Source organism: Bison bison, unplaced genomic scaffold, assembly GCF_000754665.1.
Source record: "Bison bison bison isolate TAMUID 2011002044 unplaced genomic scaffold, Bison_UMD1.0 scf7180017864367, whole genome shotgun sequence".
NCBI lineage: Eukaryota > Metazoa > Chordata > Mammalia > Artiodactyla > Bovidae > Bison > Bison bison.
In genome coordinates this window covers 5,339,947-5,364,705 of record NW_011494939.1, presented here as the reverse complement: position 1 = coordinate 5,364,705, position 24,759 = coordinate 5,339,947, and the positions used below count along the sequence as shown (strand labels likewise).

The window sequence follows — 24,759 nt, the reverse complement described above, 5'->3', positions numbered from 1 at the left end:
CCACCCAAACCCATGTCCATTGAGTCAGTGATGCCATCCAACCATCTCATCCTCTGTCGTCCCCTTCTCCTCCTGCCCTCAATCGTTCCCAGCATCAGGGTCTTTTCAAATGAGTCAGCTCTTCGCATCAGGTGGCCAAAGTATTGGAGCTTCAGCTTCAACATCAGTCCTTCCAATGAACACCCGGGCTGATCTGCTTTAGGATGGACTGGTTGGATCTCCTTGCAGTCCAAGGGACTCTCAAGAGTCTTCTCCAACACCACAGTTTAAAAGCATCAATTCTTTGGTGCTCAGCTTTCTTCACAGTCCAACTCTCACATCCATACATGACCACTCAAAAAACCGTAGCCTTGACCAGACAGACCTTTGTTGACAAAGTAATGTCTCTGCTTTTCGATATGCTGTCTAGGTTGGTCATAACTTTCCTTCCAAGGAGTAAGCGTCTTTTAATTTCATGGCTGCAGTCACCATCTGCAGTGATTTTGGAGCCCACAAAAATAAAGTCAGTCACTGTTTCCCCATCTATTTGCCATGGAGTGATGGGACCGGATGCCATGATCTTACCAAATCTACTGACGGAAGATAACTGTGTCAGAAGCATGTGTCTTCCTTCTATAGTCTCTGATCAAAACACTGTGCATGCACACGTGTGCATGCGTGCACACTTCTTTTGCACCAGCTCCCCTGCCGTCAGTCTATCCCCTTACGACTCACCTTGTACACGAGCACCAGTACATGCGCCTAAAGCAGCGTGCTAGTGTCATTTTCTACTCAACATCCCTCAATAGTTTCATATAAGCAAAGGTCTACAAGTGAGATACACAGTGTATCTTCCCCCTTTTCACTGATGCATAACTTGCAAAAAATGCACAAATATTAAGGGTACAGTTTGATAAATTTTACCTACATATACATCCATGCACCCAGCACCTCAATCAAAATGCAGAGTATTTCCAGTCCTCAGCCAGGGTCCCTTATGCTTCTAGCATTCCTCTCTGCCAATTCCACTTTAAATTTTATATAACTGGAATCACATCGTGTATACCCTTTTGTGTCAGCATCTTTTTGGCTATTAAAAAAAAAAAAGGAAAGCTTGTATATGTATCTGGGTGCACATATGCATGCATTTCCTAGAAGTGTACCTCCTGGAACACATGACAGATAACATGTTTAACTTTACCAGAAACTGCCAAACTCATTTCCAAAGTTATTATGTCAATTTGTAGCCCCACAAGCAGGGTATGTGAGTTCCAGTTGCTTCACATCCTTGTCAACACTTAGCAATGCAGTTCTTTTAATTCTGGTGAAAGAACAGTATCACTATGGTTTTAACTTGCATTCCTTTGACGACTGATGAGGGTGAACAACTTTTCATTTCATTGTATTTAAATATCCTCTTCTGTAAAGTATCTGTTTATACTTCTTGCTCTTTAAAAAAAAATTCAGCGTCTTTTTCATACTGACTTTTAGGTCTCCTATATTCTGGGGAGAACTCCTTGTCAGATATATCAATTGCAAATATCTTTCAGGATGTATGTGGCGACTTTCACTCTTAAATTTTGTCCATCCGATACAGTAAAGTTCCTAGTATTAATAAAGTCTAATTTATCAATCTGTTCTTTCATGGCTGCTTTTCTTGTGTTTTCTTTGCCCAAAGTCATGAAGATATTCTCATATTCTCTTCCAGAAGCTTTACTGTTTCATCCTTCACATTTAGGTCTAGGACCCAATGCAAATTAAATTTTATGATGTAAGTAAGGTAGGGGCCAAGTTTTCTTCTTTCCCCCAAAAGGATATATCTAATTAGCCCAGTACAACTTATTGAAAAGAACATCTTTTCCCTGCTGAGTCTGTCATAAATCAGGTAAGTACTGGCTATATTCCCTGTGCTGAACAGTACATCTCTGAGCCTGTCTTACATCCAACGGTTTGCACCTTCCATCGCCTGACCCCTACATTCTGTCTGTTCTTGAACCAATACTACGCTATCTCAATTATGTAGCCTTACAGTATATATACATCTGGTGACCCAAGTCCCCCAGCTTTTTATTCAAGATTGTATCAGCTACTCTAGGCCTGTGCATTCCCATATACATTTTAGACTATCTTGTCAATTTCTACACAAACACCAAAACAACACCAGAGATTCTGACTGGGACTGTACTGAACCCATGTCCTTTTGGGAGACAGACTAAAATCAGGTATTTCAGTAAATTTATATAATTAATTGTAATTGTATATCCTTCAAGTTCTTTTAGGTCTTTAAGTTTCTCTCATAAATATTTAGTGGATCGTTGGCAGTTAATTTCTATATAGAACTCGAAGTGGCTTTTATATGTATACCAACTTGTATTGAGTGACCTTGCTAATTCCACTGTCAGCAAGACATCTTCCCCCAACCCCTAGTGATTCTGAGATGTCAAGAAACAGAAGGAAGCCCTCAGAAAAAGTTCAGACACTCTAGTTCTGTAGATGCAAGTATATGCTATTTATTTATTTGGCCACATGGCACTGCTTGTGGTTCTCTTAGTTCCTCAGCTGGGGACTGAACCTGCCATAGAGTGAAAGCACCAAGTCCTAACTACACCAGGGAATTCCTGTAAATACAATAATTTAATCTGGTACTCAATCACAAAATCATATAATCAGTATTTTCAGGTTGGGAGAGCTATTTACTGGATAGGCTCTTCTAAGACTTACATATAATAGTCCCAAACTGGAAACAAACCTAATGTCCACCAACAGGAGACAGGATAAACATACTATGGTCTATCCATTCACCTCTACAGTATGGAATACTACTTAGCAACAACATGGCTGAATCTCAAAAAACACTGAGTGGGTGAATTAAATCAGACACAAAAGAATGCATGTGCTTCCATTCACATGAAGTTAAAAAACAGACACGATTAATCTATCATAGAAATTGAAACAGTGGCTGCCTACAGGGGATGAGAATTCCTGTAGTGTGAATGGGATGCTAGGTTCATGCAGTTGTCAAAATTCATCAAATGGTATGCTTAATTAAAATCAAAACAGAAATGCTCTGGTCCAGTCCAAAATTAATTGAATCAGAATCTGTATGAGGACTATGACACACACCTGCTACTGAGGAGAGATGCTGGTTTAGGTTAGCATCTTTCATCATGACTGACATACTTCTCCTATAAGAACTAATCAGTAAATACTTTAGGCTTTGTGGGTCATGTGAACTCAGCTGGAATGACCAAACTCTGAGGCTGCAGTGCACACACGGACAATATACAAATGAATCGGCATGGCCATGTGCCAATACTGCTAAGTCACTTCAGTCATGTCCGACTCTGTGCGACCCCATAGGCTCCCCCGTCCCTGGGATTCTCCAGGCAAGAACACTGGAGTGGGTCGCCATTTCCTTCTCCAATGCATTAAAGTGAAAAGTCAAAGTGAAGTCACTCAGTCGTGTCCGACCCTCAGTGACCCCATGGACTACAGCCCACCAGGCTCCTCCATCCATGGGATTTTCCAACCAAGAGTACTGGAGTGGGGTGCCACTGCCTTCTCCAATGTGCCAATAAAACCTATTTAAAAAATGTGCAGCAGACTGCAGTCAGCCAACCCTTGCTTCAGATGGTCATGCTGTAAGTTTCAAATCCATCTCTTCCCAAGACTATTGTGAGAGATCCTGGAATGCCTGAAAAGAAGTATTTCAAATTCTGACTGCACTGCCTTCTAGTTTTCTAGACTTGGGAAGTACAGACTTAGTATTTCCAAACTTCAGTTTCCTCACTGGCAAAATGGGCATTAACAGCTCTTTTCAGGTACTTTGATCATTAGTGATATATATATATATATGTATATATAGCACCAAGCAGCTAGCATGGTGCCAGGTACATTTTAGGCTCTTACATAAGGTAGCTATCATTATTGTAGATCTTACAGATGTCAAAATGTTTTGTTCTAACACACTGTACTCTCTCCATCCAGTCAATAGTCATAAGTGTCCCCACTGCCAGCTGCCAACATCTGACCCTACCTACAGCTCCTTTACATAACTGTACACCCCAGGTGAGTCCCCTTGATTGGTCTACTCGCCCAAACAAGCCCTGTGAGTCTTCGTCTCTACTGTTTCCTTAACCTGGCATGCCTCTCCATAGTCAAAAATGCTTCACTCTTAAAGTTCTGGTTAAAATCCGTGTCCTATACAAAGTGTTATCCACCTCCACAACCCTCGCGTTCCATGGACCGCACATCCTAGACTAAACTATTTCAGCATTCATTTTTCAGATCATCTACCGTGCATTTATCAATCACTGCTTGCTGTCTACTGCAACTCTCTCCAACCTGATTATAAATTCTTAGGGGGCAGAATGATGCTTTATACATCTCTACTTCCCTCAATTAAGTCTCTATATAAACACCCTACGTATTTTTGAAGCGACTGATTCATGAATGCTGAAATTCAAGGGAGTCTTATGATAGTAATGTCTTGCATAAAACTTCTGGGCAAACATACTGTGGGAAATGACATACCTTTTGTAACAGCTGCTGGAGCAGAGCTGGGGACAACTGGAGTTGGGGCAGCCACAGGCAGAATGGCAGGTGATTTGCTGGTAGAAAACGATTGAACCACTAACAGGCAAAAGAGGAGGGGAGGATATAAGAAATACATAAATTATTTTAATGAAAATAATCTATCTCCCAGGTGACAGCTCTACTGTAGATGACTAGCACAAAAACAATTTCAGTGTAACAGAAATGGTAAGGTCCTTGCTTTACACAGATTTATAAGGTGGGCTGTTTACTATTAGTACCAGGGTAACTGAGCTGTTATTGTCAACCGTGGAAATGCAGGCTTGGTCACTAACCTCAGAAAGTAAAAACCCAATTGACCTGTACTCTCATAAATGTTTAAGATCTACTCCCCTGCTCAACTTTAGAAATGAGCAGTTATTTAGAAGTCAATGGATCACTTGGGTGTTACTTTCAGTCCCAGAGCTGGTGCTAGGAAGTATGGTGACAGCTCAAGGGCAGGCTGTACAAGGCAGGAGTGGCCACCAAAGGACAGACTACAGACCTTCCCACCAGACAGACCCTCCCACCAGACACACCCTCCAGGCAGAGAGACTTAGAGACAACCACACCCAACAGGTGAAGGACTCACCTTTATTCACAGGCATCAGTATCGTCTGCACACCTCCAGACGTGTTTACACTGAGTGGTTTGAGCTGGCTGGGGATCGTCAGGACAGCCTGCTGGGGATTGGATTGACTGGAGTGAATCTTTAACAATCCTAAAATAAGTTGGAAGATAAGGCCAAGCTGAAGATCAGATGCTTCCTTAAAGTTCCTGCCTTCTTTAGCATTCACATTTTCTCACAGCAGGATGTTCTTAGGACATGTACTCTTTCCATAAAGAAAGAGCCAGAAGCATGAGGCAATGGATGAAGCAGGTTTCTCAAGGAGACAATGATGCAACAATAATGATTTATTTTTTACCCTGCTATCATAAGTAATACAAAAATTTTTGAAAAAGTGGAAATAATAGAAAAAAGCCACAGAGTCCTACTGCAGAGACAACCAGTATCATTATTTTGAGATAGTTTTTCTCAATGTTAGTTTTCTATGACTATTTATTTGTTTTACATACAGCTGTGATACAAACTGGATGTAAGATTTTGTATTTTTGGTTTGGATAATTATCATTTTCCTACTTGAAAACCTTCTCTGGCTCTGGTCTGCCTAGAGTATGTTTCCAAAATTAGTCAAACACAAGGAGTCCATTTTAATCTGGTCCTAATTTATCTACATCTCCTTCACAACATCTCTACGTATCTAATGCTTCAATCTATGTACTCACCAGAACTTACAGTTTCCTATCTTTGTGCAGCCTTTATTTTTCAAACCAGATAGTCTCCACTTATTTTAGAAAGGTTCATCCTCTCCTACTTCGCTTTAAAGCAATTTCCATACTCCCATTTCCATCATAAAACTATTCTAGGCATTCAGAGGGCCAGTGGAAGAGTGACAGAAAGAGTACACAAGAAACAGCAGAAATGCATGTTAGAAAAACCTAAGAATACCAACAGAGGCTAAAGGTCCTTTAAGGCACTGGAATGCAGTTGGATCTCAAATACTTTCAAGAACAAAGCCTTCAATAAACAAAATCATTCTCTGGAATCAGTGAATGTTAGATCGTCAAGCAGTAGTTAGTTACTGAGATGTGCCCCCAACCCCCGGCCAAGAGTACAATTACCTGTTTCTTCATATTTTAACAATTCTTATTTCTATTTTAATACTATACTATACGCTTATCAGTTGAAAAGTTACAAAGGGCTAAAAGGCATATAACTAAAAACAGCCATCCTTTGCTCCACCTCCCTGTCTTCATCTTGTTCACAGGTGGCATCCACTTTTAACCCTTTTGGTCTTTTAAAACAATGTGTATATTGTAGGCCTTGATTCAATTTGATGTAACATTTTAATGCTACACACTGACTATTAGGGTAGATAAGCTTTAGACCCTATCTTCCCTCTCCTCCAATAATGGCCTCTATTGATCCAAAGAATACCATGATACTATGATTCCATTTCATTTTCTGGAGTTAAAAATTTTCTTCCTTTTCATCTGCTTATTTAGTTCTCTTTCAACAACATACCAAAGTCTTCCCATGTCCTTCAAAAATACTACAAACCTCCCCCTAAATACAGAGTTCTCCTCCATATGGTCAACCTCTTAAATAATTTACACTTCCATTTTTAAAGTCCGAGCTATCCTTCCCAGGGTGCTCTGATCTGCTTGCTCCATCTAGACTGCTGGTTTCTAGGCCTGCGGCCAAGGTCTCAGCTGTGGAACATACTTCATAGCTACCCTGAGAGTTCCCTTTGCCTTCCTTCTATTTTTGTCCTTTTTCCTGGTCTACATCTCTTAGCTCTGATGAAACATATATTTTAATTATGCTCCGAGACAGAATCTAGAAAATACATTTGAAAGGCTGCCTGTCAGAAAATATCTACCCTCATACTTAGTAAAGATTGGGCCAACTGCAGAACTCTAGACTACAAGAATTCCCCTCTAGAATTTTGAAAAGTAAAAACTTTGAAAACCAGCTTCCAGTACTGCTACTGAGAAATTCAATGATAATGTAATTACTAAACTTTTCTGTTTACTTCTGGAACTCCTTTTAGTCTGATATTGCCAGAGGTCCCTAATACAGCAAAGTTTCTTTCTTAGTTTAGTGTCTACTTCTTGGTCTGTCCCCTGCTTCCATCTTGTGCCCCACAGATTAATCTAAATGCTATAGCCAATGACTTATTAAAAGATACAGGCAGCTCATGTTACTCCTTAGTGGAAGACCCCTACAATGGCTTCTCTTGAAGTAAAAATCAATGTTTTTACAATGATCCACAAAGGCCCTATGTGATTTGGCCCCATCACTCTGACTTTACCTCCTAGTACTCTTTCCCTTGCTTACTCTGTTCCAGTCACAATGGGAATCTTGTTCAAAATAGTTTGTAATGCACACAAAAAAATTAATTGAAAAATTATAAAGATTATGCTACTGCTAAGTTGCTTCAGTCGTGTCCGACTCTGTGCGACCCCATAGACGGCAGCCCACCAGGCTCCCCTGTCCCTGGGATTCTCCAGGCAAGAACACTGGAGTGGGTTGCCATTTCCTTCTCCAATGCATGAAAGTGAAAAGTGAAAGTGACATCACTCAGTTGTGTCCAACTCTTAGCGACCCCATGGACTGCAGCCTACCAGGCTCCTCCATCCATGGGATTTTCCAGGCAAGAGTACTGGAGTGGGGTGCCATTGCCTTTATACCTCAATTTAAAAAAACAAGAATCCACACACACAAAATTAATGGATAGTAGAAAATAATGAGTCTCTTATTCATTTCTTACAATAGTAATTCCTTCCACTTCTATAATTTCTACTCCAGTGCTAATACACTACCTCTAAACATTCAGTTAGCAGAGAACAAGCAATCCTCATAAAAGAAAAACTGGTCAATCTTAACTGAGGGGTAGAAACCATGGGAAAATAAATGAGCCTTAATGTTTTGGTACTTAACCATCCAAAAAGCAAATGAAACATAGGGTTTTGATTTGGAGTCATAAATGGAACTTATGTGCAAAGTACATCGTGTGAAATGTTGGGCTGGATGAAGTTCAAGCTGGAATCAAGACTGCTGGGAGAACTATCAATAACCTCAGATATGCAGATGACACCATCCTAATGGCAGAAAGCGAAGAGGAACTAAAGAGCCTCTTGATGAAGGTGAAAGAGGACAGTGAAAAAGCTGGCTTAAAACTCAACATTCAGAAAGCTAAGATCATGGCATCTGGTCCCATCACCTCACTGTAAATAAATGGGGAAAAAATGGAAATAGTGACAGACTTTATTTTCTTGGGCTCCAAAATCACTGTGGATGGTGACTGCAATCACGAAATTAAAAGACTTGCTCCTTGGAAGAAAAGCTATGACAAATCGAGATAGCGTATTAAAAAGTAGAGACATCACTTTGCCAAAAAAGGTTCATATCATCAAAGCTATGGTTTTTCCAGTTGTCATGTATGGATGTGAGAGTTGGACCATAAAGAAAGCTGAATACCGAAGAATTAATGCTTTTGACTGGAGAAGACTCCTGAGAGGCCCTTGGACTGCAAGGAGATCAAATCAGTTAATCCTAAAGGAAATCAACCCTGAATATTCATTGAAACAAATGATGCTGAAGCTCCAAAACTGGCCACCTGATGTGAAGGGCTGCTGACTCACTGGAAAAGACCCTGATGCTGGGAAATACTGAAGGCAGGAGAAGACAACAGAGGATGAGGTGGTTGGATAACATCACCAATTCAATGAACACGAGTTTGAGCAAAATCCAGGAGACAGTCAAGGACAGGGAAACCTGACATGCTGTAGTCCATGGGGTCACAAAGAGTTGGACACAAGTGAGCAACTAAACAACAATGGAATCTAGTGATAATAACAACATGGTTGGTTCTCCCTCGGGCTGGCCCGCTGTTCTAACAGTGTCTCCCACTCTAATAAACTATATTTCCCTCTCATTCTGTCTCATCTCTGGAAATTCTTTTCCAACGTGTGCTCGGACCACGGCATTTCTGGTGGCTCGTACAGGGAACCTGGGGTCTCTTCCCCCACCTCCTCGCTTCTCCTTTCTCATAGGGACCCTCTGCCACCAGGCAAGTGCTGTGGAAGCAACTGAGGAACTCTGGCCAGGGTTACCCTCTGGTGTGTTCCAAAGGCCCCACTGCTCACTGTGCCCCAGTAGCTGCCACCTGAACGGGTAAGGGTCTCTCTTTTGTCTTCTTTACAACTGAGGACTAGGCCAACCAATATTGTGTGGGCACGGGTCAGGCACTTAGAAGCCATTAAGGCACCTGCCACATGAAGACTGCCATGTGAGGATAAGGGGGACATGAAATGCATCAGGCCACAAGGGCATCCACCCTCAGCAAGACAATTTCTGTGGACCGTGTCAGGCACAAAGTGGTTGAACCAAAAGAGACCACTGTCCCCTGGCCACCACCTCCCTGAAAGGATTTAAGGTGGATTCCTCAGCCTTAAAAAAAAAGAAAAACAAAAATACCCTCATAAAAAAAATTTGGTCAATTTTAATTGGGAGGTAGAAACCATGGGAAAAATAAACGAGAATTTCCACAAAATTTTTTTTGTTAGTTTTGAAAATACCCAAGTGTTGTCAAGATGATTTATTTAGACTGAAGAGCTCACAAGCCTGTGCTTTTATTTTAGCAAACTATATGCAGTAACAGGGAAGAATATCCACAATCTTTATGCAAAGGGACTGGGGCATGTGTTGTTGTTTAGTTGCTAAGTTGTGTCCAACGCTTTAAGACACCATGAACTGCAGCACTCCAAGCTTCCCTGTTCTTCATTATATCCCAAGGTTTGCTCAAACTCATGTCCAGTGAGTTAGTGATACCATCCAACCATCTCATGTCGACCCCTTCTCCTCCCACCCTCAATCTTTCCCAGCATCAGGGTCTTTTCCAATGAGTTGACTATATGTATGTGTATGTATTTATGTATGTTTCTCTGTATGTACATATGTGTCTGTAAATGATATATGTTATTGTTAAGTCACTAAGTAATGTCTGACTCTCTGCAACCCCATGGACTGTATGTAGCATGCCATGCCCCTCTGCACTCCACTATCTCCCTGAGTTTGCTCAAATTCATGTCCATTGAGTTGCTGATGCTATCCATCTCATCCTCTGTTGCCCCCTTCTCCTTTCTGCCCTCAATCTTTCCCAGCATTAGGGTCTTTCCAGTGAGCCGGCAGTCCTTTGCATCAGGTGGCTATATTTAGTAGTATAAATAGCCTATCAAAGGCAGTCAGATTTTTCTCTAAAATAGTTATGGAGAACAACAACAGTAAGCAAACCTTCGGTTTTTACAGCTTTTTGAATTTCAGAATTGTAGGTAAGGGAACGTGGACTAACAACGATGATACTAAAAATGACAATAGCAGCAATTATTTATATAATCATTACTACATGTCAGACAGTACCCTAGGCATTTAAACTTCATGAGGTAAGCATTAGGCCATCCAGCTTCAGGATTTGTGCTCTAGCTTACCCAAAGAAGTAAAAGGCACACTTTTCTGAGGCCATTCAGTATGGGCATGGAGACAGGACACATTTTACCAAACCTCAGGCATGTCATTCTGACACAACTTAATACAGTAACTACTGTTAAAAACCATGTCTTGGACTCAAAATTTACATCTTTACGTTTAAAATTTTACATTTTATGTACTTTATGAAAGCAAAAAGAAATGTAGGATGTTTTGCTATGAGCTCCATTCAAAACTGATGAGAAATACCCAGAGTTCCAGATGGCTGAGTTTTACTATATCACTTAAAAATTCTTACTCAATCCATAAAAACATTTTAGACTTGAAAATTTATACCTACATTTTAAATAATACTTCATCTAGAAAGAAGCTATATGAAAAATGCCTCCAAGTTAATGGTTTTTAATAATTTATTATACAAAATTTTGGGGAGAGTCCCTTGGACTGCAAGGAGATCCAACCAGTCCATCCTAAAGGAGATCAGTCCTGGGTGTTCATTGGAAGGACTGATGCTGAAGCTGAAACTCCAATACTTTGGCCACCTCATGTGAAGAGCTGACTCACTGGAAAAGACCCTGATGCTGGGAGGGATTGGGGGCAGGAGGAGAAGGGGATGACAGATGCGATGGCTGGATGGCATCACCAACTCGATGGATCTGAGTCTGAGTGAACTCCAGGAGTTGGTGATGGACAGGGAGGCCTGGCGTGCTGTGATTCATGGGGTCGCAAAGAGTCGGACACAAATGAGCTGAACTGAGGACCTTCCAGAAATATTCTAGGCCAAAGAAGGGAAAGGGAAATAAAATGATGATACAACTGACCTGACACTGTGGCTTTTCCAGAGATGGGGTTTGGTGTGGACACCAGGGACGTGGCGCTGATGACAGAGGGGGCAGGAGCCTTGCAGGATCCCACAGCGGCCTGGCTCACACACACTTGCTGCTGTCCGGAAGTTTTCATGACAGAACCCACAGTAGACGATGAACCAGGAGTTGTTCCTTCTGACTGCTAAACCATAGAACCAGAAACAATAAAAATTAAGAAGAAAGTAGTGTAACTTACTTAGAACAGTGACTGCCATGTAGCACACCCAAAATATTAGCTAATAGCTGTTATTAACTACCTATTCAATGTCATGCCATGTAAAAAAATTGCTTCTTTAGTTTGGCAGTTCCTATGCTTTCAGACTTCATGGACCAGGACATTTTAAAAATTTCAAAATGAGGACGTATTATAGGATTACCACATTAAGAAATTCACCACCTATTTATCACTTTATAAAATAAGGTCCGTCTAGTCAAGGCTATGGTTTTCCCAGTAGTCATGTATGGATGTGAGGGCTGAACTATAAGAAAGCTGAGCGCTGAAGAACTGAGGCTTTTGAACTGTGGTGATGGAGAGGACTTTTGAGAGTCCCTTGGACTACAAGGAGATCAAACCAGTCAGTCCTAAAGGAAATCAATTCTGAATATTCATTGGAAGGACTGATGCTGAAGATGAAACTCCAATACTTTGGCCACCTGATGCAAAGAAATGACTCACTGGAAAAGACCCTGGTGCTGGGAAAGATTGAAGGCGGGAGGAGAAGGGGACGACAGAGGATGGGATGGTTGGATGGCATCACTGACTCAATGGACATGAGTTTGAGTAAACTCCGGGAGTTGGTGATGGACAGGGAGGCCTGGTGTGCTGCAGTCCATGGGGTCACATAGAGTTGGACATGACTGAGAGACTGAACTGACTGATAAAACAATATTTCAACTTATCACCCGCAATCAGACATAATCTCAGAATGTGAGAATGGAATAGTATGACTTTATTAAAAACTCAGTATAATATTTTAAAGTTTGTCATATTATTCAACAAACATCTATACAAAGCACAGTGTTAAATATTAGGGTCCTGAGATAAAAGCCCTCAAGGAGAGGGTTACCAGACAGTGAAGAAGGCTGCAGCAGGCAAGGGTACAAGACAGCATGACAAGTGAGAGGGTCACTCCTTCAGCCTAGGGATGGGAGGGAGAGAACTGGGAGCGTTAGGGATATCTTGAAGACAGGAAAAGGGGGAAATAAGAGGGTCTTCCCTGGAAGGAGAGAGCATGCAGAAAGTCAGAGGGGTAAGAAAGAGCGTATGTTCAAGGAACTGCAAAGTAGAGTGGTATGAGTAGGCATGTGAGGAGAAGCAGTAGTTGCAGGAGGTGTGAAGCCTGGGAAGTGAGCATCTTGGGATGTCAAGACAATTCAAAAGGGAAACAGACTTTTCAACAAATGTTGCTGGCCAACTGGATACTTACAAACAGAAGAATAAAGTTTGGCCCCCTATCTCATACTGTATACAAAGGCTAATTCAAAATGGACAAAGAGGTAAATGTAAGGGCCAAAACTAGAAAACTCTTAGAAGAAAACATAGGCTTATATTTTCTGACTTTGGATTAGGCAATGGTTTTTTACTAGCATAAACATAAGCAATGAAAGAAAAACTGATAGGGGACTTCCCTGGTGGTGCAGTGGATAGGAATCCACCTGCCAATGCAGGGAACATGGGTTTGATCCCTGGTCCAGGAGGATTCCACATGCCATGAAGCAACTGAGCCAATGTGCCACCACTACTGACCTGCAAGCTGCAACTATTGGGGTCTGCGTGCTCTAGAGTCACACACCACAACCAGTGAGCCTGTGCACCCAAGGCCTGTGCTCTGCAACAAGTGAAACCACTGCAATGAGGAGCCCACACACTGCAATGAAGAGTAGCCCCTGCTTGCCACCACTAGGGAAAGCCCATCTGCAGCAACCAAGACCCAGTGCAAAGAATCTGCCTGTCAATGCAGGAGACATGGGTTCAATCCCTGATCCAGGAAGATGCCACATGCCACAAAACAACTAAACCTGCGAGCATGGCCACAACTCTTCAGCCCATGCACTAGAGCCCATGAACTAGAGCCCAGGACCCACAACTACTGAGCCCATGTGCCCTAGAACCTGCACTCCGTAACAAGAGAGGCCACAATGATAAGCCCATGCACCGCAACCAGAGAGTAACCCCCTGCTCTCCACAACAAGAGAAAAGCCTGTACAGCAATGAAGACTCAGCACAGCCAAAAATAAATAATAAAAATTATTTTTTTAAAACTCTATTAAAAAGAAAACAGGTAAATAGGACTTCATCAAAGTTAGTTTTGTGATTCAAGAAAGTGAAAAGACAGATAAGAAAGGAGAAAATTTTTGCAAATCTGGTAAAAGACTTGTATCTAGAATATACAAAGAGTTCCTACAACTCAGTAACAGAAAGAGAGTAAATAACCCAACCAAATAATGGGTAAAGGACCTGAATAGACATTTCTCCAAAGAGAATATACAAATGGCCAGTAAGTATGTGAAAAGATGCACAATATCACTAGCCATCAGGGAAATGGATATCAAAACCACAGTGAAATACCACTTCACACCCACTACAATTGCTAAAACAAACAAACAAAAGCTCCAAACAAAAACAACAAACATGGACAATTATCAGCAAAGACTGGAAAAACTTTGAACCCTCATACATTGCTGGTGGGACTCTAAAACAGTGCAGCTGCTTGGGAAACCAGTTTAGTAGTTCTTCAAAATGTTAAATGTAGTTACTATATCATTTAGCAATTCCTTCCTAGGTATAAAGACAAGATAAATGAAAACACAGGATTATATAAAAGGGCTTCCCTCATGGCTCAGCTGGTAAAGAATCCGCCTGCAACATAAAACTTGTACACAAATGTTCATGGCACCATTAATCATTATAATCAAAAGGGGAAAACAGCCCAAATATCCACTAACTGATGAATGGAGAAACAAAATCCATAACACTGAATATTATTCGGCTATAAAAAGGAATAAGTACTAACACATGCTATAAAATATATGAACCTTGAAATTATGCTAAGCAAAAAAAGCCGGTCACAAGAAAGTAGATTAGAAGCTGCCTAAGACTTGGAAGAAGGAGGAAGGAAATGGGAGTGACTACTACTGGGTACTAAGTTTCTTTTTGGAGTAATAAAAACAAAAAGTTCTAGAATTAGATAGAAGTGATCGAAGGGGACGACAGAGGATGAGATGGCTGGATGGCATCACTGACTCGATGGACGTGAGTCTGAGTGAACTCCAGGAGTTGGTGATGGACAGGGAGGCCTGGCATGCTGCAATTCATGGGGTCGCAGAGTCGGACACGACTGAGCGACTGAACTGAACTGAACTGATGGTTATACAACCCTGAGAATAAAAACCACTGAACTGTATACTTTAAAATGGTGAATTTTGTGGTATGTGAATATTTGAATTTTTTTTAAAAAGAGCAATTAGAGTGCCCATTAGTGTGCCTGATGACTAGCTTATGTTGTGTGTGTTTTTTTAACTGATTTTATGCTTCATTATGATTTTCCACTATCATACTACTTCTCACCTGTTGTGCAGGCCCATTTACTGAGAGGGCTACAGCTGGGGAAGTGGCAGTTGTGATAACCCCTCCTGCAACTCTCAGCATTGTGGTTCCAGGCTTTGAGAGCTGGGACGTGGCTGGTACAGACTTCAAGGTGCTATCAGATATTTTCATTAGAGACGCCTGTCCCCCTGGGGCTGCCTGCAGAAACAAAACAGGTTGGAGTAATAATGTTACCCTGGTTAACAGGCACAATTCAATCTTTACCTATATATCCGCCCCGCAACCCCCAACACATCCCCAAGAAAGCCTTGCTAATCAAAACTATATGAAGTATTTATTTGTGTACTTTCCAACAAACTCTCAAGTTTATGACCTTTTAATACAAACGTTCCTTTATCCCTGATGTAGACCAAGTAAATGAATGTATTTGCAAGTCCCTGTTTGGCAACTGTGCCTTCAAAGGTAGGAGACATTTGTTATTAAAAACCTGAGCCCAAAGTGCTCCTAAATGTAACACATAATGTTTAGACATGAAAATCTAATCAAGGGCTAGATTTAAATGGGTAATTTAATGGTGCTAGTACAGGCATAGCATTTAGCTTTTGAGACTCATTCAACAAATTATAGTTTTAGAGGTTTAAGTCAGGGTTCAGCAAACTTTTTCTATAAAAGGCATGAGTAAGCATTTTCAGTTTTGCAGGTTGGTTAAATTATTGCATGGAGTCATGACTAGAATCCAGAAGAAGCAATCATGACATTAATCTATATCGGGGTCTCACGCAAATTAAAATCACAATGGGATATCACTTCATACTCACAAAAATGGCTAAAATTTAAAAGAATGATGATACTCTGTTGTGAGGATGTACAGTAACTAGAACTCTCCCACATTACTCATGGGAGAATCAAATGGTACAACCACTTTGATAATGACAGATATAAAACTATCCATCAGTTTCTTATATTTACCCCATGACCTAGCTATTCTACTATACAAATGATCTGTATAAGAATGCTCATAACAGTATCATTCATAAGTCAAAACCTGGAAATAATCTAAGTATCCATCAATAGGAGAGTAGAGTCAAGCAACAAAACATTATTCAAGAATCAAAAATCAAAAATCAATACACACATGGATAAATCTCAAAAACACTCTGTTCAACAACAGAAGCTAAAAAAAAACTATAATTGATATGAAGCTCAAGAACAGACAAAAGCTGCTCTGGTAACAGAAATAGAAAAATGGTAACAGAAAAAAGTGGAATGAGAAATGAAGGCTATGTTTTAGAGTGATGGAAATGCTCTGAAGCGTGACTGGGATAGGCTTGAAAGAGCACAGACATCCATCCAACTCACTGAGCAGTACACTGTGATGTGCGCATTATTCAATGCAAATTATACCTTAGTAAAAAGCAACAGCAAAGGTCTTAGCTGTGGCAGAACAAAAAAAGAAAGTCACTGCATAGGGTGCAACATGAGCAGATTAGAAGAAATTTGCTAAGATTTTAAAGAACTGCCTAAAGAATTCTGGAGCCTCATATCTGTTTAACATAGCAAAGAGCATCTGATCAAAGGGAATTCAACACTCAAGGAAACCAAATGCTGGTAATCTGAAAAGATCAACAAAACTGATAAACCTTCTAACTAGACTGATCAAGAAAAAAGAGAAGATATGTAATTATCAAAGTCCAGAATGAAAAGGGGGACATCACTAAATAGCCTACAGACATTAAAAGGATAATGAGGGAAAATCATGAACTAGTTTGTTCCAAGAAATTCAACTACTTAGATGTAATAAAGGGCTTCTCTGATGGCTCCACGGTAAAGTATCTGCCTGCAATGCAGGAGACACAGGTTCAATCTCTGGGTTGGAAAGATCCCCTGGAGAAGGGAATGGCAACCCACTCCAGTATTCTTGCCTGGAGAATCCCATGGACAGAGGAGCCTGGTGGTCTACAGTCCATGGGGTCACAGAGTCGCACACGGCTGAGCGACTAATATACACACAAACACACACACAGATGTAATAAACCAATTCCTTTAAGGATATAAACTAACAAATCTCCTTAAGACTAAATAACCTGAACAGTTAGTCATATGTGTTAAATAAATTGGAAATGCAGATTAACACCTTCCCAATTAGAAAAGCTCCAGGCCACTACAGTTTCACTGGTGTACTCTGAATAGTTAAGAAATAATACCAAGTTGACATAAATTCTTCTCCAAAAAGTGAAAAGGATGGAGAAGTTTCCAACTCATTTTATGAGGTCAGCACTACTCTGATACCAAAATCAGAGAGAAATTACAATGAAAATTACTGACCAATATTCCTTGGGAAAATTCTAGACAAAATGTTACTAAATCAAATTCAACAATACTTTGAAAGAGTATTTGAAAATATCACAACCAAGTAGGTTTCATTCTAGGAATGCATGGTTGTTTTAAATTTGAAATATCGATGATTCACTTTATTAACAAATTAAAAAAAAAAAAGAAAAACCATATGATCCTCTCAATAGACAGATAAAAAGCATTTGACAAAAATCTGATGTGCTTTGAGAACTGCTGATCTACACAGACATAAAAAGTGCTTTATTTGTTAAAAATGGCGTCACACTGTCTATACCTTCTACACTTTATTTCATCTGTTAAGTCTTTGAAATTTAGCTGTAGATTCTCCTACAGATGATTATGATACCCCTCGCCCAGTCAAAATTCTCCGTCATTACTCTTCCACCTATACTAAAGAAGCTACAGAAACATACACCAAGCTTCCTATAGCATTTACTTACAATATGGATAGTGTGGCTGAAACAACCTGTAACACTATTCAGAATCTCCGATACAAAGTCCCTGCAGAGAAATTTTTAGAATGAAGGGTCAAGAAAATCTTTGTTTCTTCTAAGAAAATATTATGTGGTTATTTTAATTCCTCTCATAAGTAGTGTGAATTTTACAACTGATCATCTTATTTAACTTTGGCAAATTTTATCAAATATACAAGACAGTACTGTTTGCATTTCTAAATAACTCTCTGGTCTCATCTTCTCATTCTACTTATATTTCTGCAAATTTTGATATTTTATTCTTATTATTCTATACTATTTTATCACCTATTCTCTTAGGTAACTATAATTTCTCTGTGGAAAGAAACAAGCTGTAACATTTAAATAAATGCCATCAGTTCAGTTCAGTTCAGTTGTTCAGTCATGTCCGACTCTTTGCGACCCCATGAATCGCAGCACGCCAGGCCTCCCTGTCCGTCACCAACTCCCAGAGTTCACTCAGACTCACGTCCATCGAGTCAGTGATGCCATCCAGCCATCTCATCCTCTGTAATCCAAGTCTATGCCCCAACCAGTAATGCTGAAGAAGCTGAAGTTAAATGGTTCTATGAAGACCTACAAGACCTTTTAGAACTAACACCCCCCCAAAAAAATAAATGCCATAACTACTACGTATTTGGAATGTGTGTGAGTGTGCATTTACCTGGGTAAACAAAGTGGTTTTTTGTCCAGAGATGACTTTTAATGTCTGCTGTCCTTGTGCAGAAGATGTGCTGACTCCCAGTGTTCCTTGGACCACTGACCCCGTAGTCAGCTGTTTCCCAGATGTCTGGGGTGATGGCTGGCCAACTAAAAATGTGCCCTAAGTTACAAACAAAGACCTGATCAGTAATTTGTTAAGTTCAAATGACTTTAAATCACAAGGTCCCATATTATAACAATGCTCCCCTTCATTTCTACTACTCATCAAAACAAACAGAACAGCTCTGATCTCAGTGTCACTACCAAGAGCTATCCCTACTTGTCAAACTTTGCACTTGAGTTACAGAGCAGGCTGTTGGAAGCTCAAGTTTTACAATCTAGTCCTCACAACTGGATTTAACCATTCAGACTGATAACCATCTGCCTTCTTACTAAGAACCTGGAACCAAAATTCTTTTCCCTTACTTGGAAAGGAGCCAAGAAAGAAAGAAAGAGGAGCCAAGAAAGAGGGGAAAGAAAGGATTAAGGGAAAACAAGATGGCAGAAACCTGTCCCTAACCTTGAATCCAATGTTAACTCCAAACCATAACTTGGTACTATCTGGTTACTCCCGTCTAAGAGAAAAATTTCAACTATACACCAATACTATTCCAAACCCATGAGAGGCAACAGCACAGCAAATATCTCTCACGAAGACCTGGGTTTAAACCCAAATTCTACCAACTAGCTCAGCAGAGAGATCCTGGATAAGTTACTTAAGTCTTTCTGAATCTCTACTTGCTTTTCTCTCAAAACACAGCAAGCCCCAAATAATATAAATTTGTAACATGGCTAAAATGTTATTAATAGTACTGACCCCCCTGATTCCAGAGTTGTAAAGGTAAATCCACTACAATTAAAAGCAGTCATTATAAATAACTAGGTGATGTAGAAGGTACCAGTGACAAATGACCATACCTGAGGGGTTTGCTTGAGGATGTAGGATGTGTACGTCAGATGCTGGGATATCCCTCCAGGGCCAGCAGGGTTCTGGGCTCCACCGGTTCCTCCTGTTGCTCCACTGCTGCCACCGCCTCCCCCACCACTACTGCTGCCGCCGCCGCTACTGCCAGCTGAGCCAGATTGGAGGTCTGAAAATGCAACGAATGACAGCATAGTCATAAAAATACTAAGAGAAGCCTTAACAGAGAAAACAGATGAGCCCAGAGCAATGTTGTCACGATGGCTGCATTCCTCCCCTTTCCTTCTTTCCTCCTTTTTTGGTGATACAGACTTCTGTGACAAGAGTGAGAATTTCCTGGTGCAGAAGATGGAAATATATTTATTTCTGACTGAATGGAGGTCAACTAGTTCAGCTCTGAGTACCGAAATGAAGAACTTCTCTTTGCAAGTGTTCTGGCTTAGCTGTGGGAGATTGAGTTGGATACATTTTCTAACCAAGTGTTTTTAATCAGCACCTAATGTGCTCAGAGAGGAGCTCCCAAACTTTCTGGCATCTGATTCAATTTCAGTGAAACTGCTGGAATTTAGTGTAATTTTACAGTATTCTCTTTTCCATCTCACCCTGCTCCGGAAAAAACTGACTTTCCTCATATTTATAATGACTCCAGTCTATTTTGCTTTTCAAATTCCACTTTAAAGCCTTTGTACCCCTTTTTACTTTCTTTTTGGTGACATACAAAAACTAAACTCTAAGGAGCTCTCTGAATGGATTTTTGGATTACTTACATTGTCTTTTTCTTACATAGCTAAGTTTTTGATACATCACTGCTTATGTATGAGGAAAAAACACCAGGGTGAGAGTGGAAATCACCCATTACAGTCAGTAAACAAAATCGTTGACTAGCTTCTGAAACTCAGTCCCCCTTAACCAAATTCCCTGCCAAGTTTATGATGAATCTCTCTATCCAAAACTTTATTCCCTTTCTTGTCCCCTTTGACCTCAGTCCTGTGCTAACTGAACATTAACCAACCAGAGTCAGAAGACTAAAACTGCCATTGTTAATAACATCATTCATGTACTAAAACTGCTGTTGCAAATAATATCGCTGAAGTAAAAACTCAGTTTCTCCAGGGCAAGATGAGCGAACAGACCCCTGAGCCTTGGACCACCTGGCCAGAGAAACATAAACCAGAGACATGCTGACTCCCAAAACTATGACTAAGAAATGTCATGAGATGATGACTAACCCTGGCTTCTTTGTTCTTCCCCTCTGAAAACCCCAAACTCAAAGACCAAGCTGGAGTGGACCTGAGACTTGTTTCCCACTTGCTTGCTTGGTGCCCTGCAATAAACCCTTACTCTGCTGCAAACTCCTCCTGTCAGAAACTGCCTTTCTGTACCATGGGGCACACAAGCCCTTGCCTGGTTACAATTACACACTGCATTTTGACAAGTGGCTAATTTCTAATGAACTTAATTACTGTACCAATTATACTTCTGACTCAGATAGAATTCCTCTTACCCTTTCAACACCACCCAAACTGTTTTTCACTATATGTCAAAGCAGAAGTTTATATAAGTCTATAAGTATAAACCATTTATATAAGTATAAACCATCTAATTTCCTTGGGGCTTTACATCTTATACACTAAAGTTGAGCCTGTATTTCTCTTGCCATTTCCCAAACTAGCAAATTTAACCAAACTAGCAAACTTAAGATGCAGCACATCTAAATAATGGCAAGCAGAGACATTTGATTCCAATCCTATTCCCATCCCCTTCAAGATAAAAGCAGGCGTTCAGCAATCTTCTCTGGTGTTACCAGTCTTTAGATACCACTGACAGAAAGAACTCCTCTTTATTTCCAGCTCAGCCTTCTCCCACAAACAGCCTCAACATCCTCACCTCTTCAGTGTATTTGTTCCTGATCCCACTCTTCAGTAAACAAATCCAAGAAAACAGTGTCACCTCCCAAGACTATGATTATTTTAAAAATCCATTGCTAGTTAAAATATTTGTATGGTTTAAATCCATGTGGGCAAATGCCACCATGTAACCACAAACAAAGCTAAGAAAATGCTTTCTGAAACAGGTAAGAACTGCCCCTCTGGTGGATGAGGTGAACATACTCAAAGACCCAAGGACCAAATGATTTAACGATGGACTCACTAGCATTGTTGGTAGCTCGCAGGATGGCTCCCTGAGGGATCAGCAGCAGTTTTCCTTTGCCCGAAGGGTTCTTGCTGTTTGTTGTAAGGTAGAGTTTAGTGCCAGGAGGCAAGTTTGCCAAGTTGGCCAAATTAGTAGCTGGAAGCTGCAATGTTGCCATCACTAAAATGGTGAAGGGAATAAAGGGGAAAAAAAGAAAGAGGAAAAACAGTAAGTTAAGTTGGAACTGAAGGCAATGCTAGTTCTAAAATTGAAACTAGAGAATGCTAGTTCTAAAATAAAATACTTATTCAAAAACATTAACAAACATGGTGGGAATGTAAACCAATACAGCCACTACGGAAGACGGTTTGGAGATTCCTTAAAAAACTAGGAATAAATCTACCATATGACCCAGCAGTACCGCTTCTAGGCATGTATCCTGAGGAAATGAAAATTGAAAAAGGCACATGTACCCCAATATTCACTGCAGTACTATTTACAAAGCTGGGACATGGAAGCAACTTAGATGTCCATCAACAGATGAATGGATGAAGAAGCTGTGGTACATTTATACAATGGAATACTACTCAGCCATAAAAAGGAATGCATTTGACTCAGTTCTAATGAGGTGGATGAACCTAGAAGTCAGAAAGAGAAAGAATATCATATACTAACACATATATGTGGAATCTAGAAGGATGGTACTAATGAACCCATGTGCAGGGCAGCAACAGAGATGCAGATGTAGAGAACAGACTTGTTGACATGGGTGAGGTTGAGGAATGAGAGGGCGGCAGCATGCAGAGAGAGCATGGAAACAGGTATACCACAACATGTAAAACAGACAGCCAACGGAAATTTGCTGTTTGACTCAGGGAACCCAAACTGGGGCTCTGTAACACCTAGAGGGGTGGGAAAGGGTGGGAGGTGAGAGCGAGGTTCAAGAGGAAGGGAACATATATACACTTAATGGCTAATTCATGTTGCTGTATGGCAGAAACCAAACCAATACTGTAAAAGCAATTATCCTTCAATTAAAAATAAATTAAAAAAACAACTCTACAGTTTGCGTCCTAGATGCACAATGCTTTAAAGGCTGATGTTCTTAATTATCTTGCTAATTAAAAAATTTACATACTAGAAGAATCTGCTATAAACTATAAAGAAGTTTATATCTGTATATAAATAGGGTGACCATATATCCTGGTTTGCCCAAAGCAGTTACAATTTATACCCGTGTCCCAACTATAATTTGGGCTTCCAAGGTGGCACTAGTGGTAAAGAACCCATTTGCCAATCAATGCAGGAGATATGAGAGATTTGGGTCAGAAGATCCCCTGAAGGAAGGCCTGGCAACCAACTCCAGTATTCTTGCCTGGAGAATCCCATGGACAAAGGAGCCTGGCAGGCTATGGCCCATAGGGTCGCAAAGAGTTGGACACAACTCAAGCAACTTAGCACACAGCACCCACTATAAATATTAATAGTGACTCAACTCTCAAAAGCACTACGGTTTAGACAATTAATGAAATAATCACATTTCAAATGTGAAATAACATTTCCTTCGCATTTCTTTAAAGCCCCTTTATGGTCAATTTCTAGTAACACTGAATATACTGATTTGAAACAAGACTTTTAGTCTCCCTCACTTCCTAAGAACTAAAAAACGCTATAGTCAACTACTGACACATATACTATGAAACTAGAATTCATCTTTTAAAAGTCTCACCTATGTCAAACAGCTTTCACTTACCACTTAGAATTTCCTTCTCAGTGCACATGGCTGTAAAACCTCTGAACATGAAAACTTTCTGCAGTTACTTTGCATTAGAATCTCCACCAGGTGTATACCTGTGGTGGATTCATGTTGATATATGGCAAAACCAATACAATATTGTCAAGTTAAAAATAAAATAAAATACATAAAAAAAAAAAAAAAAAAAAGAATCTCCACCAAACAAACCCTACAGAACCACCCACCTGAGCAGCCTCAGGGCAAGGACGCTCACTGTCTCCTCCTGCCTGGGAGAGTATTCTTCTCATCACCACTTCACTATGCAAAGCTTTGGGAGGCAGGAACCCTGGAAGTTGCCCCAAATAACCAGGAACTGAGACTGAACTGAGGGCCATCTCTCTCCGTTATGACCAGAACTAATCTCATCTTAAATCACTATGCATAGCAACCACATCAGAACCGCAAACCTCTCTACCACACACACCCAGAGCCCGTCCCCACGGGGCTCAAGGTCCCTGATCTGAACCCATCCCCTCATCCTTTCTTCCTTCACTTTCTCACTATGCCCCTAACCCCAGGAATTCATGCTGAGATCCTTACACCTTCTAGAACCTTAGCCTCCTTGAACATTCTTTTTGTGGTAATTAAAACTGTCAGCCCTCTGAAAATAAGACATCCCCAGGAATCCCCTAGCTATTTTCTGTTTTACCTCAATATCTGAGGTCTAGGGCCAGGAGGGAGAAGGCAATGGCACCCTACTTCAGTACTCTTGCCTAGAAAATCCCATGGACGGGGGAGCCTGGTGGGCTGCCGTCTATGGGGTCGCAGAGTCGGACACGACTGAAGTGACTTAGCAGCAGGGCCAGGAGAGGAACATTTCTGCTCTGCAGTTTGGCTTTTAAACCATTATCACCGCTCACTCCAGGGGAGGAGAAAGAGTCCTGCCTCCTTTGAGGCTTCTACTGAGCTATATCTCCCTCTCTTTTCTGCTCTCATTTCCTGAACTCTCAAGTCACTTCCCCTCATTTGCTGAAGGCAGACTCCTGACTCAAAAGTACTGTGCTCTATGCTAAAGATAATCATTCTCAGTGACAGCACTGTAGAAGACTTATTTAATTCTCTCCCTTCTGGGGTGCTATATCTTCCAAACTCCAAAGATCACTTCTCCAGTCCATCTCAAACATTCATTTTTCTTTTTTAATTTATTTATTTTTAATTGAAGGATAATTGCTTCATAGTATTGTGCTGGTTTCTACCAAACATCAATATGAATCAGCCATAGGTCAAACACTCATTTTTAATGCCACAAATGAACTCTGTCATCAGTAGCAATCCGTCATCTCTGAAATCTTCATTTTGGACATTCACTACCCTTCTATCCTCCCAACTCACAGCAACCACTCTTTAGTCTCATCAAAAATGA

At 40.6% G+C, this 24,759-nt stretch overlaps 1 protein-coding gene across 8 annotated transcripts in view; it reads right to left on the bottom strand.

The window, feature by feature from the left end:
* YEATS2 (YEATS domain containing 2) overlaps nt 1–24,759 on the bottom strand; it is a 105,184-nt gene that overhangs the window by 12,001 nt on the left and 68,424 nt on the right. For all 8 annotated transcript variants that reach the window (XR_826684.1, XM_010855666.1, XM_010855670.1 and 5 more), the window contains 7 exons: nt 21,620–21,781; nt 19,465–19,637; nt 18,509–18,667; nt 15,038–15,214; nt 11,425–11,611; nt 5,144–5,272; nt 4,513–4,611 (listed from right to left, as the gene is read on the bottom strand). Coding sequence is in view for 7 of the 8 variants with exons in the window: in XM_010855666.1 (XP_010853968.1) it covers nt 4,513–4,611; nt 5,144–5,272; nt 11,425–11,611; nt 15,038–15,214; nt 18,509–18,667; nt 19,465–19,637; nt 21,620–21,781 (1,086 nt within the window). In the remaining variant the exon portion in view is untranslated. The remainder of the gene's footprint in view (nt 1–4,512; nt 4,612–5,143; nt 5,273–11,424; nt 11,612–15,037; nt 15,215–18,508; nt 18,668–19,464; nt 19,638–21,619; nt 21,782–24,759) is intronic.